Below are 21,614 nucleotides of genomic sequence, written 5' to 3'. Positions count from 1 at the left end.
GTTACTAGTGCATTTATCTGTCATAATCCAACCTGGATCATGACACTTGCGTTGTAGGATGGTCATACAGGCACGTGGAGGCCACACACAATACTGAGCATCATTTTGACTTGTTTCCACTTTCATTTTGGGGGTCTCTCCAAATCCAGGCCTCCATTGGTTCAAAAATTTGATTTCCATTGATGATTTTTGTGTGATTATGTTGACAGCACATTCAACTTTGTACAGAACAATGTATTCAATGAGAATATTTCATTCATTTAGATCTAGGATGTGTTATTTGAGTGTTCCCTTTATTTTTTGAGCAGTGTACATCACTGGGGAGAGGTCACTATAGTGATCAGTACTACACCCAGACCACCAGGACATAGAGCGGTGATATCACTGTATATACATCACTGGGGAGAGGTCACTATAGTGATCAGTACTACACCCAGATCACCAGGACATAGAGCGGTGATATCACTGTATATACATCACTGGTGAGAGGTCACTATAGTGATCAGTACTACACCCAGATCACCAGGACATAGAGCGGTGATATCACTGTATATACATCACTGGGGAGAGGTCACTATAGTGATCAGTACTACACCCAGACCACCAGGACATAGAGCGGTGCTCTCACTGTATATACATCACTGGGGAGAGGTCACTATAGTGATCAGTACTACACCCAGATCACCAGGACATAGAGCGGTGATATCACTGTATATACATCACTGGGGAGAGGTCAGTATAGTGATCAGTACTACACCCAGACCACCAGGACATAGAGCGGTGCTATCACTGTATATACATCACTGGGGAGAGGTCACTATAGTGATCAGTACTACACCCAGATCACAGGACATACAGTAGAGCAGTGATATAACTGTATATATATGTTTATTTTCCTAACTAGTTGTGGTGATGATTGGCGCTGCGTTACGTGTCGTTGATGAGCTGGAAGATCGTCTCCCTGTGCTTGACCAACCAGCGGATGAGGTGATATGCCATTTTTCTCTAGTCTCATGTACAATCATGTTCTCTGCTTTCTATGTGAGATGACTCTAGATTCTGCCTCCTGATGTTGCTGATCTCACTATGGATGCTGTGTCTCAGCAGCGCCCCCTGTAAATAATATATATGTGAAGTCAACGTCGTCCTGTCCTGTACACATGTCCATTGGATATTGTGATCATTTATCCTCCAACGCTCTCATTAGTAATCCACTAGTGTCATATTATAGGTGGCGGCAGATATCAACATCAAGCTGGCGATGGGTGTGAGCGCGGTGAGGACGCGAGCGATGGGCCAGGCACAGGACATGATAAACAGGACCCAGACTATGGTCAGAGAAGTCTATGAAGTCACTTCTTTAGGTGTGCTCTCTCTGGGGGCCCTCGGTGCCCGGGATGTGGTGAGATTGGGAGCTGAACTGGTTGTGAACCATGCAGAAGAATTGGTGGATCTGTACCTCCCGAAACAAGACGAGAAAGGAGATGAACAGGGTAAAATACATCTGTATATGTTGACACTTGTTTCTGGGTGTTTACCCCTCAGCAGTGCAAATCAAAAGGATGAGAGGCCACTGACGAGATGTAAGTGCTAACATCACTCTTTGTGCTTGTTAAAGGGTCGTTGACTTTTAGGATTCCTACCCCAATAAGATGCACTAGAGTTCTCTACTTCTCTAAAGAGACAATTTGTATATATAATTTCCCAGAGGAGCAATGCATGGCCAATAAGTCTCCTTACTCCTATCCTGTGTGACACTGTCGGCAGAGCTGCTGTCGATGGGTGCAGTACCTGGTCATGCCCAGCAGTTGGCAATAAATTCTCACTCCTCACATGTACAGGCTGTCACTATAGGACATGATGCATTCTCTTGTGAGAAGGATATGTCTATGCTGGGACCTGTAGTTGCAGAGTTACTGACAAGTCATGGATGTCAGATCACTGGCTTATCATATAATTTGCTCATGTACCCCAGTTATTATCAAATTATATCAGTGATATCATCACTAGGGGGCAACCTTTCAAACAGGGCTGATTGTCAGCATTAATATTGTTGCAGGACTCCGGAGCGGCGGTATTGAGGAGGCAAATGAGGAGTCGGAGTCTGGCTCGGTGTCTCGTCTCTGGATGCTGGGAGGTGTTGTTCTTACACGCTGTGTCAGTAGACTGTGCTCCTCCCTGGCTCAGGTCTTCTCATTCTTCCATGTCGGCCTCCACTTGCTTGCTGGTGTCCTAGCACAGGTAAGGTCTATACATAGAGCTCTGGTCTTATGGTAAGGTTATGCTGGGACTTGTGGTTATACAGCGATCAGACAGGCCGGATCATCCATGTAGGGTTGGCGCCCACTGAGGTCACGTAGTGAATACAATGAGGACACATTATCTCCCCTGCATCCTCCATACTCAGACACATGTATTTCTGTCACATTAAACTGAATTCAGAGAATATATTTAGCCTGGAGTGATGGAGGCATCGATCCGTCCTCCCGCCACGTCCCCACCGCCCAGATAATGTGACCGCCTGAGAGTCCTGTGGAGAAACCAGTGGCTCCAGCGCCTGATACCGCGTGTGCAGAGTACTGATGTCAGGGGAGATTGTGAGCACCTCAGACGAGAGGATGGCACGTATATATGTAGTGTATACAGTATATACTGAAAAACCTGACCAGTACCTCCTTAGTGTGCATAGGTGCAAGCTGCAATAACTGCACAAAAAAACCAGCGGCCATCTGTGAAGGCCAAAACATACAGAAACACTGGGAAGATTAACTCCAAGCTGTATTGTTACTCAGTAAGATGTACCTACAAAAAAAGCAAAGGTTCTTGGCACATAAATTGGACAATTCATGTGTGCCCATCAACCACAGCAAGGTGACACTTCTCTGATGCGTCCTATCATAACCCTTCCATATTCTACTGTACGTGCCACTTTCGGGCTAAAAAGCCTACAATAATAGACAAACATGTCTCTCCTGGGCTGCAAGCCTACAATTTGAATGGGCAAGTAGAACTGGTTGAGAACACCTGCAGGTTAATGGGAGGAGTGCAGTGTCAGACTAATATGGATGTCATACATCTCATCTAACCACCAGGAGGCGCTGTCTGCATACATCATACTGCCCACGTGTGCTGTACACCTCGACATATCACCCATACTATGACAGTAGCTGAAAATAGTCCTGTGCCCACACAGGAACATGCTCCTAGTGAGGCCCACTAGTGTTCCCACACAGTACATTACCCCACAAACACACTACTGTACCCCATAATCCCCCCAACACACAGTACGGTATTCCATAGTCCATCCCACACACAGTACTGTACTCCGCAGCCCCCCCCCCCCACAGTACTCTACCCCACAGTCCCCCCCCGCACAGTATGGTACCCCACATTACCCCCCACACAGTACGGTACCCCATAGTCCACCCCACATGCAGTATGGTACTCCACAGTTCCCCCCACACAGTATGTTATGCCATAGTCCACCCCACACACAGTACGGTACCCCACAGCCCCCCCCCACACACACACAAATTACGGTACCTCACAGTCCTCTCACACACACAGTACTGTACCCCACAGTTCCCTCACACACACAGTATGGAATCCCACAGTGCCCCCCACACTCAGTACTGTACCACATAGTCCCCCCACACACACAGTACGGTACCCCACAGTCCCCCCCACACAGTACGGTACCCCACAGTCATCCCCCCACACAGTACAGTACCCCACACACACACAGTACGGTACCCCAGTCTCCCCACACACAGTAAGGATACCTCACGGTCTTCCACACACAGTACTGTACCCCAAAGTCCCACCATACACAGTAACCCACACACAGTACTATCCCCTTCACACACATTACCGTCCCCACACAAGACTGTCCCCCACACACAGCATGGTACCACACTGTCCCCCCACACAAAGTACTTTTACCATACAGTCCCCAACACATGCACACACACACAATATGGTATCTGACAGCCCCCCCATGCGCTACTGTACTCCACAGTCCCCCCTACACAGTACATTACCACACAATTCCCTCCACACACAGTACGATACTCCACAGTCTGGCAGGCACGGCACTGACTAAGGAACTTGCCTCTGACTGCGCAGCCCCCATAGATTTAGCTAGAGGGTCAGATTACGGTGCTAGAATTCCTCCCCTCCCACTATTCCCTCCAGGTGATGCCCTACTGGGACCCCCGAACAGGACTGCCACTAGGAATTTCAGGGCCCCATACTGGCAAAATTTTCGGGGCCCCCTTTAGACTCCGCCCAGGCTCCACTCCAGCCCCAACTCCACTCCTCAAACTGCCCACAGTCCCACTGCTCTCTTGGAAAAATTCCACTTCTCACCAATCACACATTAACAGTTCCCATCACCAGATCACACATATAGCCGGCAGCTTTTGTTTTGGCCAAAAGATTTTTTAAGCCGCCATCACAACACTGTAGACACTTTTGGCCGAGCCCTACTCTACTGCAACCTATTAAATATTTGTTAAAATATGCAATACAATTTAGGTAGAGTATATTTTCATTTATTTTTCAGTTTTTAAAATGACCAATAATATCACATACAAGGGACAAATACCATCGCACCATGTCCAGACCACATATTACCACCACATAGTGACCTATAATACCACATACAAGGAACAAATACCGCCACACCATGACCAGACCACATATTACTACCATAGTGACCGAATAATATCACATACAAGGAACAAATACCACCGCACCATGTCCAGACCACATATTACCACCACAAAGTGACCAAATAATAGCACATACAAGGGACAAATACCACAACACCATGTCCAGACCACATATTACCACCACATAGTGACTGAATACTACAATGCTGAACAGTAATAAAAAAACACAATACCATCACCATAAGTGCCATTATACACAGAAGATCTGTACTTAGTATGCAGTGTCTATGTACAGGTAATACAGTGATCACGGTGACATTACACAGGAGCTCTGTATATAATGTACAGGTAATACAGTGATCACTGGTGATATTATACACAGGACCTCTGTATATAGTATACAGTATATAGTGTCAGTGTATAGGTAACACACTAACTCACCAGTGATGTCTCTAGGTGAAGTCCTTCATCTTTACTTTTCATCTTTCATCCAGCACAGACCGCCATCACGTCTTCCAGCCTGGACTCGTCTCTGCAGGAAATAACACAGTTATCTAGAGCTCTGCTTGCAGAACACATTACTTATTTTTTTCCCAACTTCTACATTACATCACATGAAGAAAAAAAGGCGACATAGTGTCACTCTACACAGTAACAGGATCATCCCCCCCATTTAAAACAGTATACTCAAAAAATAAAATAAAGACATCACTGCAGTGTGTCTTACTGCCACATTCTGCCCCCTCCTGTGTCTTACTGTCACATTCTGCCCCAGTGCCTCACATTCTGCCATCTCTTGTGTCTCACTGTCACATTCTGCCCCGTGTCCATTCTGCCCCCTCCTGTGTCTCACTGTCACATTCTGCCCCCATCATGTCCTGCATTCTGCCCCCATGTCTGCATTCTGCCCCCATCATGTCCAGCAATCTGCCCCATCATGTCCAGCAATCTGCCCCCATCATGTCCAGCAATCTGCCCCATCATGACCAGCAATCTGCCCCCATCATGTCCAACAATCTGCCCCCATCATGTCCAACAATCTGCCCCATCATGTCCAGCAATCTGCCCCATCATGTCCAGCAATCTGCCCCATCATGTCCAGGATTCTGCCCCCATTATGTCTGCAATCTGCACCATCATGTCCAGCATTCTGCCCTCATTATGTCTGCAATCTGCCCCATCATGTCCAGCAATCTGCCCCATCATGTCCAGCAATCTGCCCCATCATGTCCAGCAATCTGCCCCATCATGTCCAGCAATCTGCCCCATCATGTCCAGCAATCTGCCCCATCATATCCAGCAATCTGCCCCATCATATCCAGCTTTCTGCCCCCATTATGTCTGCAATCTGCACCATCATGTCCAGCAATCTGCCCCATCATGTCCAGCATTCTGCCCCATCATGTCCAGCAATCTGCCCCATCATTTCCAGCAATTTGCCCCCATCATGTCCAGCAATCTGCCCCATCATGTCCAGCATTCTGCCCCATCATGTCCAGCATTCTGCCCCATCATGTCCAGCATTCTGCCCCATCATGTCCAGCAATCTGCCCCATCATGTCCAGCATTCTGCCCCAATTATGTCCAGCATTCTGCCCCCATTATGTCTGCAATCTGCCCCGGGCCCCCCAGATCGCCGCTTTCAATTAAAAAAAAAAGTTCTTCCTTACCTGGCCGCGCTCCAGCGTCGACGCTGGCGCTCCCTCCAGTCCACGCTGCTGAAGCGCGCACTCGCTGGCGACTGACAGTGACGTCAGACGCCGGCGAAGGGCGCGCTGCGGCTGACGTCAGCTGCCAGTCTCCGATTGGCTGGCGGCTGTTAACTATTGACGTGCGGGCCGACGGGCCCGCATGTCAATAGCGTTCAGCTGCCGCAGCGCAGAGCCGCTAAGGGCCCGATTTAGCCTGCCAGTAGGAGCCCGGTGAGCAAATGAGACCGGGCCTGATGTGGGCCCCCTCTGCCCACCGGGCCCCATAAACCAGTCAGGGCAGTAATGCCCTGATGGCGGCCCTGCCCCCGAATGACCAATGGGGAAAAGAGGAAGGGGCGGCCAGCCACAGCCACAAGGGTTAAATCCAGGTACCAGGGGTCAGTGTTTCCTCTTTCTCCTCGGCTGACCTCTGGTAGCTGTTGTTTTCGTTTTATTGGAGGGTCTAGTGGGAGGGGGGAATGCACCGCCTACGCCAAAACGGGTCTCCGCAGTCTAGTCCTACATGAAATTGCCTGCTGAGTCATGCATCTAATCTTATGTGATACCGTCATGTATCTAATCCTTTATGATTCTGCCTGCTAAGCTGTGTATTTAATCCTATGATGTCTGACACAATCCTTTTTCATACGGTGATGTTGGCTCGGATGCATGGTATCTCAGCAGAGTGGTATGTGCAGTCGGCAGTGCCGCCTCCTGTGCAGGCCGTTGATTATAATCCCTGGGGATCGGTTAGCCAGGCCTGGGAATAATGCCTGCAATTCCCTGCAGTCCTGTGTAAGGGCACAGATCGTCATCCGCCTGAGGATCCTGCGCCTCAGAGCCACTATCCCAAGGTTCAAAAAACCCTGAAAATATGAATTTGCATCATGGGAAGTATCACCCCTCCTTAGAGACATGATGGGGGTTGTAATGCTGCGTCTCAGGGTGTGTGGGCCTCTGGTAATGATTCCTCTTTGGCCTCGATCTTTCCCAGTAATTAGATTTGTCTCTCCCTGATTGCAGAGCACGCTGTGGCCCGCAGGCTGGACCCTCCGTCAGTAAAGCTACTTTCACACTTGCTTTTTTTTGCAGCGCGTTTTTCCAGCAAAAAAACGCATACAAATGCTGCTTTTTTTTCAAGCATTTTTTTGAGCATGCATGAAAAAAACGCAGCGTTTTTATGCGTTTGTATGCGTTTTTAGTGCATTTTTACCGCGTTTGCGGTTTTTTCCAACATTAGGTGGCCCCTCACACTAACCCAAACCATGACTTTACTAACCCTAACCCTGACCCTAACCCTAACCCTTAACCAAACCATACTAACCCTAACCAAACCCTACTAACCCTAACCCAAACCCAAACCCTAACCCTAACCCTAAACCCCCTTAACTAACCCTAACTCTAACCCAAACCCCTAAATTCCATTGTCTAACTAATGGTAAAAAAAAACACGCATGCGCAAAAAAACGCATACATAAGCATGCCAATGCGCACATATGTGCACCCATAAACTTATAATGGGTGTCTTGCTGTAAAAAAAACGCATTGCGCGCGCATGCGTTTTTTTTAGGCAAGTCGGACGCCCAAAAAATGCAGCAGGATGCATTTTGTGCGCCCGAGCGCATACCGCAAAGAAACGCATGCGCGGAAAAACACATACAAACGCATGTGTATGCGCACATAAGCGCATCCCATGCAAAATATAGGGAAAAAAAAGCATGCGTTTTTTAGCGCTAAAGTCCAGCGCAAAAAAACGCAAGTGTGAAACCAGCCTAACCGTGGTATTAATGCTATATGTCAGTGATATATTAGTATATGTCATTGTTTTCTCCTCTGTTACTCCTCCTGTAAATGGATGAAGTGGTCACCTGTGCTGCTCCTGTCCCTCTGCTTGCCGTGAGGCCCCCACAGTACGTGACCGCGTCCCCGCTCATCACACATGGCCGCCGGCTCGGGATTTCCTGTTACCACAGGATTGAATTATCGGAGCTGCGATGTAATTAGCTAATAATGTACAGAAGCTCTAATTCTATTACCCCAGGATGGACGTCAGTGGCGGCAGGGACAACAGAGCTCACGGTCCTCCCACACCGAGGCGAGGTACCCGCAATGTATGCACGCCGCAGCCTGTGAGATGACTGCGCCATCTCCTCGTGTTCAGCAGCCTCTTGAAATAGCCCAACAATGGCAGTCACACGTATCTGCACTGCCTCACCGTCCTCCCACAGGGACGCACAATGGAGCGTGAGGATCCGCACGTGATGCCAACACAGCACCATTGTCTGCCTCAGAGACACTCACCCTGCGGTGCCGGAAGGGTTAACTGTCATTACATAACTACTGTATACTGCTTTATACCCTTCACCTGTGTACCCCAACATATATGGGGGTCAGTATAGGGAGATGGAAACAAGGGGTACAAGACAATGACACTGACACTGGGGTACGGGATAATGATGCTGACACTTGGAGTACATAATAATGACACTGATACTCAGGGTACAGGAAAATGACACCGACACTGGGGGTACAGGATAATGACACTGACACTCGGGGTACAGGATAATGACACTGACACTGGGGTATGGGATAATGATGCTGACACTTGGAGTACATAATAATGACACTGACGCTCGGGGTACATTATAATGACACTGATACTCAGGGTACAGGAAAATGACACCGACACTGGGGGTACAGGATAATGACACTGACACTCGGGGTACAGGATAATGACACTCGGGGTACAGGATAATGACACTCGGGGTACAGGATAATGACACTGACACTTGGAGTACATAATAATGACACTGATACTCAGGGTACAGGAAAATGACACCGACACTGGGGGTACAGGATAATGACACTGACACTCGGGGTACAGGATAATGACACTGACACTGGGGTATGGGATAATGATGCTGACACTTGGAGTACATAATAATGACACTGACGCTCGGGGTACATTATAATGACACTGATACTCAGGGTACAGGAAAATGACACCGACACTGGGGGTACAGGATAATGACACTGACACTCGGGGTACAGGATAATGACACTCGGGGTACAGGATAATGACACTGACACTTGGAGTACATAATAATGACACTGACACTCGGGGTACAGGATAATGACACGGACACTCGGGGTACAGGATAATGATACCGACACTGGGGGTACAGGATAATGACACTGACACTCGGGGTACAGGATAATGACACTGACACTTGGAGTACATAATAATGACACTGACGCTCGGGGTACATTATAATGACACTGATACTCAGGGTACAGGAAAATGACACTGGGGGTACAGGATAATGACACTGACACTCGGGGTACAGGATAATGACACTGACACTCGGGGTACAGGATAATGACACTGACACTCGGGGTACAGGATAATGACACTGACACTCGGGATACAGGATAATGACACTGACACTCAGGGTACAGGATAATGACACTGACACTCGGGGTACAGGATAATGACACTTGGGGTACAGCATAATGACACTCGGGGTACAGGATAATGACACTCGGGGTACAGGATAATGACACTCGGGGTACAGGATAATGACACTGACACTCGGGGTAAAGGATAATGACACTGACACTCGGGGTACAGGATAATGACACTGACACTCGGGGTACAGGATAATGACACTCGGGGTACAGGATAATGACACTCGGGGTACAGGATAATGACGCTGACACTCGGGGTACAGGATAATGACACTCGGGGTACAGGATAATGACACTCGGGGTACAGGATAATGACACTCGGGGTACAGGATAATGACACTGACACTCGGGGTACAGGATAATGACACTGACACTCGGGGTACAGGATAATGACACTGACACTCGGGGTACAGGATAATGACACTGACACTCGGGGGGGAAAAGGATAATGACACTGACACTGCGGTACAGGATAATGACCCTGACACTCGGGGTACAGGATAATGACACTGACACTCAGGATACATAATAATGACACTGACACTCAGGGTACAGGATAATGACACTGACACTCGGGATACATAATAATGAGACACTGACACTGGGGGTACATAATAATGACGCTGACACTCTGCTACAGGATAATGACGCTGACACGGGATACAGTATAATGACGCTGACACTCGGAGTACAGGATAATGACACTGACACTGGGGTACAGGATAATGACCCTGACACTCGGAGTACAGGATAATGACACTGACACTCAGGATACATAATAATGACACTGACACTCAGGGTACAGGATAATGACACTGACACTCGGGATAAATAATAATGAGACACTGACACTGGGGGTACATAATAATGACGCTGACACTCTGCTACAGGATAATGACGCTGACACAGGATACAGTATAATGACACTGACACTCAGGGTACAGGGTAATGACACTGACACTCAGGGTACAGGATAATGACACTGACACTCAGGGTACAGGATAATGACACTGACACTCTGGGTACAGGATAATAACCCTGACACTCGGGGTACAGGATAATGTCACTGACACTTGGGGTACAGGATAATGATACGGACACTCGGGGTACAGGAAAATGACACTGATACTCGGGGTACAGGATAATGACACTGACACTGGGTGTACAGGATGACACTGACACTCGCGGTACAGGATAATGACACTCGGAGTACAGGATAATGACACTGACACTCGGGGTACAGGATAATGACACTCGGGGTACAGGATAATGACCCTGACACTCGGGTATGGGATAATGTCACTGACACTTGGGGTACAGGATAATGATACGGACACCCGGGGTACAGGAAAATGACACTGATACTGGGTGTACAGGATGACACTGACACTCGAGGTACAGGATAATGACACTCGGGGTACAGGATGACACTGATACTCGGGGTACAGGATAACGACGCTGCCACTTGGGGTAAAGGATACGGACACTCGGAGTACAGGATAATGACACTGACACTCGGGGTACAGGATAATGACACTGACACTTGAGGTACAGGATAATGACACTGACACTCGGGGTACAGGATAATGATACGGACACTCGGGGTACAGGATAATGACACTGACACTTGGGGTACAGGATAATGATACGGACACTCGGGGTACAGGATAATGACACTCGGGGTACAGGATAATGACACTCGGGGTACAGGATAATGACCCTCGGGGTACAGGATAATGACACTGACACTCGGGGTACAGGATAATGACACTGACACTGGGTGTACAGGATAATGACACTGACACTCGAGGTACAGGATAATGACACTTGGGGTACAGGATAACGACGCTGACACTTGGGGTAAAGGATAATGATACGGACGCTCGGAGTACAGCATAATGACACTAGAGGTATAGGATAATGACGATGACACTCGGGATACAGGATAATGGCACTGACACTTGGGGTACACGATAATGACACTCGGGGTACAGGATAATGACCCTGACACTCGGGGTTCAGGATAATGACACTGACACTTCAGGTACAGGATAATAATACGGACACTCGGGGTACAGGAAAAAGACCCTGATATTCGGGGTACAGGATAATGACACTGACACTGGGTGTACAGGATAATGATACGGACACTCCAGGTACAGGATAATGACACTCGGGGTACAGGATGACACTGATACTCAGGGTACAGGATAACGACGCTGACACTTGGGGTACAGGATAATGACACTGACACTCGGAGTACAGGATGACACTGATACTCAGGGTACAGGATAACGATGCTGACACTCGGGGTACAGGATAATGACACTGACACTCGGGGTACAGGATGACACTGATACTCAGGGTACAGGATAACGACGCTGACACTCGGGGTACAGGATAATGGTATGGACACTCTGAGTACAGGATAATGACAATGACACTCTGGGTACAGGATAATGGCACTGACACTTGGGGTGCAGGATAATGACACTCGGGGTACAGGATAATGACACTGACACTCGGGGTACAAGATAATTATACGGACACTCGGGGTACAGGATAATGACACTGACACTCGGGGTACAGGATAATGACACTGACTCGGGGTACAGGATAATGACACTGACACTCGGGGTACAGGATAATGACACTGACACTCGGGGTATAGGATAATGATACGGACACTCAGGGTACCTTTTTCTGAATCTTGAGATGCAGTGTTATTCTACGGACCCAGTCTGTGCGGAGGATGTTCCTATGCCGTGCTATCACACGGGTGAAGTTCTCCTCGGTCCCCCGGGTTGTGGCCGCCATTATGTGACATTCTTGAGATTCCAGACATTGATGTGACATGATTACATTTCCAGGTGAGAGCTGCAGGGTCAGGTACGATGAGGACTCGTCTGTGGGTCATTACCATGGATTGGGTGAGGTGAATGCGGTCAGCGGAGTATAGCGTTACCACTTTCCCATGTGAGGACATAACACTCCCTCTGTGCGCTGCTGTCCTGCTATTCTGTGCCCAATGTGACACCCAAAATATCTGTCTTACATCTTACTGCAGGGACAATCATGGCTTTATTTATGTTCCCTAGCCTGGTCCCTGGTGGTCTGGTGCTCCTGATGAACTCCAATTTCCTGAAAAACCGTGGTATATTGTCTGGTGGTCTTATAGTATAATGGTCTCTCTTTATGAGATATCATGGTGGTAGTGGCTGTAAGATCTAATGTGTGGTATGATCCCTGGTGGACCAGTGGTCTAATGATCTCCAGTTTCCTTTTTGTCTCTGGTATGGTCCATGCTGATTCGGTATGCTGATGATCTCCAATTTACTTACCGTCCGCATTATGATCCCTGGTGGTCCCGTACATTGATATTCCATTTCCCTATAATCTGCAATATGATCCCTGGTGGTCCAGTAGTCGGATGATCTCTAGTTTCCTTACGATATCTGGCATAATTCGTGCTGATCTACTAGTCTGATAGATGATCTTGATCATCAGCGATCTCCCGAGATCACTGACCATATGTGAACGTATGTGATGAATATGATAGTAAATAGTGGACACATCATGAGTCTCTCTATATCTATATATGTAATCGTCTTATCATGTCTATCTGTCTGTCTGTAACCGAAATCCCACGGAGGCCGCGACCAATCAGCGACAGGCGCAGCTGTTTGTAACGGTAAGCTGCGCCTGCTACTGATTGGTGGCCGCGACAATCAGCGGCAAGCGCTCAATCGGGCGCAGAGCTCTGTAAAAAAAAGAGAATTAAAATAAAAAATAGTTATATACTCACCTTCCGACGGCCCGCGATCTCGACGCCCCCGGCCTCGCGTTCCCAGTAATGCCTTGCGCCATAGACCGGAGATGACGTCACTCTCACAAGAGCGCGACGTCATCAGCGGTGTTTTGCGCAAAGCATTACTGGGACCGCGAGGCCGGGCGCGTCGAGATCGCGGGCCGTCGGAAGGTGAGTATATAACTATTTTTTATTTTAACAGAGACCATGCATACCAGGATAGGGGGTGAGGGGACCATGCATGCCAGGATTGGGGGGTGAGGGGACCATGCGTACCAGGATAGGGGGGAGGGGTACCATGCATATCAGGATTGGGGGGTGAGGGGACCATGCGTACCAGGATAGGGGGGAGGGGTACCATTCATATCAGGATTGGGGAGTGAGGGGACCATGCTTACCAGGATAGGGGGGGGGGGTGAGGGGTACCATGCATATCAGGATTGGGGGGTGAGGGGTACCATGCATATCAGGTTTGGGGGGTGAGAGATACCATGCATACCAGGATTGGGGGGTGAGGGGACCATGCATACCAGGATTGGGGGGTGAGGGGACCATGCATACCAGGATTGGGGGTGAGGGGACCATGCATACCAGGAAAGGGGGGTGAGGGGACCATGCGTACCAGGATAGGGGGGAGGGGTACCATGCATATCAGGATTGGGGGGTGAGGGGACCATGCGTACCAGGATAGGGGGTAGGGGTACCATTCATATCAGGATTGGGGAGTGAGGGGACCATGCTTACCAGGATGGGGGGGGTGAGGGGTACCATGCATATCAGGATTGGGGGGTGAGGGGTACCATGCATATCAGGTTTGGGTGGTGAGGGGACCATGCTTACCAGGATAGGGGGGAGTGAGGGGACCATGCATATCAGGATTGGGGGGTGAGGGGGACCATGCTTACCAGGATTGGGGGGGTGAGGGGACCATGCGTACCAGGATAAGGGGGGAGGGGTACCATGCATATCAGGATTGGGGGTGAGGGGACCATGCTTACCAGGATAGGGGGGGTGAGAGGACCATGCATATCAGGATTGGGGGGGTGAGGGGACCATGCATATCAGGATTGGGGGGTGAGAGGACCACGTATACCAGGAAAGGGGGGTGAGGGGACCATGTTTACCAGGAAAGGGAGGTGAGGGGACCATGCATACCAGGATTGGAGGGTGAGGGGACCATGCATACCAGGATAGGGGGGAGGGGTACCATGCATATCAGGATTGGGGGGTGAGGGGACCATGCGTACCAGGATAAGGGGGGAGGGTACCATGCATATCAGGATTGGGGCGTGAGGGGACCATGCTTACCAGGATAAGGGTGGTGAGGGGACCATGCATACCAGGATTGGGGGGTGAGAGGACCATGCATATCAGAATTGGGGGGTGAGGGGACCATGCATATCAGTATTGGGGGGTGAGGGGACCGTGCATATCAGGGATGAGGGATGGGGGGTGAGGGGACCATGCATACCAGGATAGGGGGGAAGGGGTACCATGCATATCAGGATTGGGGGGTGAGAGGACCATGCATCTCAGGATTGGGGGGGTAAGAGGCCCATGCATATCAGGGATGGGGGCTGAGGGGACCATGCATACCAGGATAGGGGAGGAAGGGTACCATACATATCAGGATTGGGGGGGTGAGAGGACCATGCATATCAGGATTGGTGGGTGAGGGGACCATGCATATCAGGATTGGGGGGTGAGAGGACCATGCATACCAGGAAAGGGGGGTGAGGGGACCATGTTTACCAGGAAAGGGAGGTGAGGGGACCATGCATACCAGGATTGGAGGGTGAGAGGACCATGCTTACCAGGATTTTGGGGGGTGAGGGGACCATGCGTACCAGGATAGGGGGAGGGTACCATGCATATCAGGATTGGGGGGTGAGGGGACCATGCATATCAAGATTGGGGGGTGAGGGGACCATGCGTACCAGGATAGGGGTGAGGGGTACCATTCATTTCAGGATTGGGGAGGGAGGGGACCATGTTTACTAGGATAGGGGGGGTGAGGGGACCATGCATATCAGGATTGGGGGGTGAGGGGACCATGCATATCAGGATTGGGGGGTGAGGGGTACCATGCTTACCAGGATTGAGGGGTGAGGGGACCATGCTTACCAGGATAGGGGGGGTGAGGGGACCATGCATATCAGGATTGGGGGGTGAGGGGGACCATGCTTACCAGGATTGGGGGGGGTGAGGGGACCATGCGTACCAGGATAAGGGGGGAGGGGTACCATGCATATCAGGATTGGGGGGTGAGGGAACCATGCTTACCAGGATAGGGGTGATGAGGGGACCATGCATACCAGGATTGGGGGGTGAGAGGACCATGCATATCAGGATTGGGGGGTGAGGGGACCATGCATATCAGGATTGGGGGGTGAGGGGACCGTGCATATCAGGGATGGGGGGTGAGGGGACCATGCATACCAGGATAGGGGGGAAGGGGTACCATGCATATCAGGATTGGGGGGTGAGAGGACCATGCATATCAGGATTGGGGGGTGAGGGGACCATGCATATCAGGATTGGGGGGTGAGGGGTACCATGCTTACCAGGATTGAGGGGTGAGGGGACCATGCTTACCAGGATAGGGGGGGTGAGGGGACCATGCATATCAGGATTGGGGGGTGAGGGGGACCATGCTTACCAGGATTGGGGGGGGTGAGGGGACCATGCGTACCAGGACAAGGGGGGAGGGGTACCATGCATATCAGGATTGGGGGGTGAGGGGACCATGCTTACCAGGATAGGGGGGGTGAGAGGACCATGCATATCAGGATTGGGGGGGTGAGGGGACCATGCATATCAGGATTGGGGGGTGAGAGGACCACGTATACCAGGAAAGGGGGGTGAGGGGACCATGTTTACCAGGAAAGGGAGGTGAGGGGACCATGCATACCAGGATTGGAGGGTGAGGGGACCATGCATACCAGGATAGGGGGGAGGGGTACCATGCATATCAGGATTGGGGGGTGAGGGGACCATGCGTACCAGGATAAGGGGGGAGGGTACCATGCATATCAGGATTGGGGCGTGAGGGGACCATGCTTACCAGGATAAGGGTGGTGAGGGGACCATGCATACCAGGATTGGGGGGTGAGAGGACCATGCATATCAGAATTGGGGGGTGAGGGGACCATGCATATCAGTATTGGGGGGTGAGGGGACCGTGCATATCAGGGATGAGGGATGGGGGGTGAGGGGACCATGCATACCAGGATAGGGGGGAAGGGGTACCATGCATATCAGGATTGGGGGGTGAGAGGACCATGCATCTCAGGATTGGGGGGGTAAGAGGCCCATGCATATCAGGGATGGGGGCTGAGGGGACCATGCATACCAGGATAGGGGAGGAAGGGTACCATACATATCAGGATTGGGGGGGTGAGAGGACCATGCATATCAGGATTGGTGGGTGAGGGGACCATGCATATCAGGATTGGGGGGTGAGAGGACCATGCATACCAGGAAAGGGGGGTGAGGGGACCATGTTTACCAGGAAAGGGAGGTGAGGGGACCATGCATACCAGGATTGGAGGGTGAGAGGACCATGCTTACCAGGATTTTGGGGGGTGAGGGGACCATGCGTACCAGGATAGGGGGAGGGTACCATGCATATCAGGATTGGGGGGTGAGGGGACCATGCATATCAAGATTGGGGGGTGAGGGGACCATGCGTACCAGGATAGGGGTGAGGGGTACCATTCATTTCAGGATTGGGGAGGGAGGGGACCATGTTTACTAGGATAGGGGGGGTGAGGGGACCATGCATATCAGGATTGGGGGGTGAGGGGACCATGCATATCAGGATTGGGGGGTGAGGGGTACCATGCTTACCAGGATTGAGGGGTGAGGGGACCATGCTTACCAGGATAGGGGGGGTGAGGGGACCATGCATATCAGGATTGGGGGGTGAGGGGGACCATGCTTACCAGGATTGGGGGGGGTGAGGGGACCATGCGTACCAGGATAAGGGGGGAGGGGTACCATGCATATCAGGATTGGGGGGTGAGGGAACCATGCTTACCAGGATAGGGGTGATGAGGGGACCATGCATACCAGGATTGGGGGGTGAGAGGACCATGCATATCAGGATTGGGGGGTGAGGGGACCATGCATATCAGGATTGGGGGGTGAGGGGACCGTGCATATCAGGGATGGGGGGTGAGGGGACCATGCATACCAGGATAGGGGGGAAGGGGTACCATGCATATCAGGATTGGGGGGTGAGAGGACCATGCATATCAGGATTGGGGGTAAGAGGCCCATGCATATCAGGGATGGGGGCTGAGGGGACCATGCATACCAGGATAGGGGAGGAAGGGTACCATGCATATCAGGATTGGGGGTTGAGGGGACCATGCATATCAGGATTGGGGGTGAGGGGACCATGCATATCAGGGATGGGGGTGAGGGGACCATGCATACCAGGATAGGGGGTTGAGGGGACCATGCGTATCAGGATTGGGGGGTGAGGGAACCATGCATATCAGGATTGGGGGGTGACAGGACCATGCATATCAGGATTGGGGGGTGAGAGGACCATGCATATCAGGGATGGGGGGTGAGGGGACCATGCATACCAGGATAGGGGGGTGAGGGTACCATGCATATCAGGATTGGGGGGTGAGGGGACCATGAATATCAGGATTGGGGGGTGAGAGGACCATGCATATCAGGATTGGGGGGTGAGAGGACCATGCATATCAGGATTGGGGTGGTGAGGGGACCATGTATATCAGGATTGGGGGGTGAGGGGTACCATGCATACCAGGATTGGGGGGTGAGGGGACCATGCGTACCAGGATAGGGGGGAGGGGTACCATTCATATCAGGATTGGGGAGTGAGGGGACCATGCTTACCAGGATAGGGGGGGGGGGGTGAGGGGACCATGCATATCAGGATTGGGGGGTGAGGGGACCATGCATATCAGGATTGGGGAGTGAGGGGTACCATGCATACCAGGATTGGGGGGTGAGGGGATCATGCTTACCAGGATTGGGGGGTGAGGAGACCATACTTTCCAGGATAGGGGGTGTGAGGGGACCATGCATATCAGGATTGGGGGGTGAGGGGGGCAATGCTTACCAGGATTGGGGGGGTGAGGGGACCATGCGTACCAGGATTGGGGGGGGTGAGGGGACCATGCGTACCAGGATAGGGGGGGTGAGAGGACCATGCATATCAGGATTGGTGGGTGAGGGGACCATGCATATCAGGATTGGGGGGTGAGAGGACCATGCATACCAGGAAAGGGGGGTGAAGGGACCATGTTTACCAGGAAAGGGAGGTGAGGGGACCATGCATACCAGGATTGGAGGGTGAGGGGACCATGCTTACCAGGATTTTGGGGGGGTGAGGGGACCATGCGTACCAGGATAGGGGGGGTACCATGCATATCAGGATTGGGGGGTGAGGGGACCATGCATATCAAGATTGGGGGGTGAGGGGACCATGCGTACCAGGATAGGGGGGAGGGGTACCATTCATTTCAGGATTGGGGAGGGAGGGGACCATGTTTACTAGGATAGGGGAGGTGAGGGGACCATGCATATCAGGATTGGGGGGTGAGGGGACCATGCATATCAGGATTGGGGGGGCGAGGAGTACCATGCTTACCAGGACTGGGGGGTGAGGGGACCATGCTTACCAGGATAGGGGGGGGTGAGGGGACCATGCATATCAGGATTGGGGGGTGAGGGGGACCATGCTTACCAGGATAGGGGTGGTGAGGGGACCATGCATACCAGGATTGGGGGGTGAGAGGACCATGCATATCAGGATTGGGGGGGTGAGGGGACCATGCATATCAGGATTGGGGGGTGAGGGGACCGTGCATATCGGGGATGGGGGGTGAAGGGACCATGCATATCAGGATAGGGGGGAGGGGTACCATGCATATCAGGATTGGGGGGTGAGAGGCCCATGCATATCAGGGATGGGGGCTGAAGGGACCATGCATACCAGGATAGGGGGGGAAGGGTACCATGAATATCAGGATTGGGGTGTGAGGGGACCATGCATATCAGGATTGGGGAGTGAAGGGACCATGCATATCAGGGATGGGGGGTGAGGGGACCATGCATACCAGGATAGGGGGGGTGAGGGGACCATGCATATCAGGATTGGGGGGTTAGGGGACCATGCATATCAGGATTGGGGGGTGAGAGGACCATGCATATCAGGATTGGGGGGTGAGAGGACCATACATATCAGGGATGGGGGGTGAGGGGACCATGCATACCAGGATAGGGGGGTGAGGGTACCATGCATATCAGGATTGGGGGGGTGAGGGGACCATGCATATCAGGGATGGGGGGTGAGGCGACCATGCATATCAGGATTGGGGGGAGGGGTACCATGCATATCAGGATTGGGGGGTGCATTATTGCATTATTATTAAAACTTCATAAATTAGCTACATACATAATAATAATAATAATAAATTTTATTTTTATAGCGCCGACATATTCCACAGCACTTTACATTTCAGAGGGGATTTGTACAGACAATAGACATTACAGCATAACAATAATCACATACAGTAGATTATAACAAATACCAAGAGGAGTGAGGGCCCTGCTCGCAAGCTTACAGTCTATGAGGAAAGAGGGAGACACGAAAGGTGGGAGGTAACAGTTGCCCTGATTGTATGGACCAGCCATAATGTTAAGTGTGTAACAGTACGGATGCAGAGGGCTAATGGATGCATAAAGCATGTGGGAACATGATGCGGGAAATCTGGTTATGGTAAAACTTTTGGCTGCGCCACACAGGGATGGATTAGGTTAATGTGTTGAGGCGGTAGGCCAGTCTGAATAAATGTGTTTTCAGGGCACGCTTAAAATTGTGGGGATTGGGGACTAATCGTATTGACCTGGGAAGTGCATTCCAAAGAATTGGCGCGGCACGTGTAAAGTCTTGGAGACGGGAGTGGGAGGTTCTGACTATTGAGGATACTAACCTCAGGTCATCAGCAGAACGGAGGGCGCGGGTAGGGTGGTATACTGAAACAAGGGAGGAGATGTAGGGTGGTGCTGAGCCATGGAGGGCTTTGTGGGTGAGGGTAATAAGTTTGTACTGGATTCTGGAGTGGATGGGTAGCCAGTGTAATGACTGGCACAAGGTAGAGGCATCGGTGTAACGATTGGTGAGGAATATGATCCTGCTGCAGCATTCAAGACAGATTGGAGAGGGGAGAGATTGGTAAGAGGGAGACCGATTAGAAGAGAGTTACAATAGTCGAGACGAGAATGAATAAGAGAAACAGTAAGAGTTTTTGCAGAGTCAAAAGTGAGAAAAGGTCGAATTCTAGAAAAGTTTTTGAGGTGCAGATGACAAGAGCGAGCCAGTGATCGAATGTGGGGGGCAAAGGAAAGCTCGGAATCAAGTATGACCCCAAGACAGCGGGCATGTTGCTGGGGAGTAATAGTGGAACCACCCACAGAAATAGCAATGTCGGGTATAGGTACATTAGTAGCGGGAGGAAACACCAGGAGTTCAGTCTTTGACAGGTTCAGTTTCAGATATAGTGAGGACATGATATTAGACACAGCGTTTAGACAATCGCTGGTGTTTTCTAGAAAGGCTGGCGTGATGTCAGGAGAAGAAGCGTATAATTGGGTGTCATCAGCATAGAGATGGTACTGGAACCCAAATCTACTGATTGTACATACAAATTCTATAATTCTAGAATACCCGATGTGTTAGAATCGGACCACCATCTAGTGTCTTACAAGTCTCTGGTAATTGTGATTGTGAAGCTCGAGGATGAGAGCCTGACACATTGTATGAAACATGTTCCCATCATCCAATCATTATCTGATGACTCGAACCCTCATAAGGCCTCATACTCACATGCAAGAAACTCGGACGAGTCTCGCATGCCAATACCCAGCACTGCCACCGGCATTCGGATCGGAGCGTTTGGGTATGTGCACACGTCGCGGATTTAGCCCTGC

The 21,614-nt window shown here is 50.8% G+C and overlaps 1 protein-coding gene across 1 annotated transcript in view; it reads left to right on the top strand.

Annotated features, from left to right (window-relative positions):
* The first annotated feature begins 910 nt into the window (after positions 1 to 910).
* The window catches only part of LOC141082697 (uncharacterized), a 42,911-nt gene continuing 22,207 nt past the window's right edge, over positions 911 to 21,614 (top strand). The window contains exons 1-3 of the mRNA XM_073566635.1: positions 911 to 987; positions 1,232 to 1,493; positions 2,060 to 2,241. Coding sequence (XP_073422736.1) covers positions 913 to 987; positions 1,232 to 1,493; positions 2,060 to 2,241 — 519 coding nt within the window. The 5' untranslated portion in view covers positions 911 to 912. The remainder of the gene's footprint in view (positions 988 to 1,231; positions 1,494 to 2,059; positions 2,242 to 21,614) is intronic.

This window comes from Dendrobates tinctorius, unplaced genomic scaffold, assembly GCF_039654945.1.
Source record: "Dendrobates tinctorius isolate UK_male_01 unplaced genomic scaffold, ASM3965494v1 ptg000019l, whole genome shotgun sequence".
NCBI classification, from domain to species: Eukaryota; Metazoa; Chordata; class Amphibia; order Anura; family Dendrobatidae; genus Dendrobates; species Dendrobates tinctorius.
Note: the sequence above shows the minus strand (reverse complement) of the source record. Positions and strands in the feature narration are given on the sequence as shown.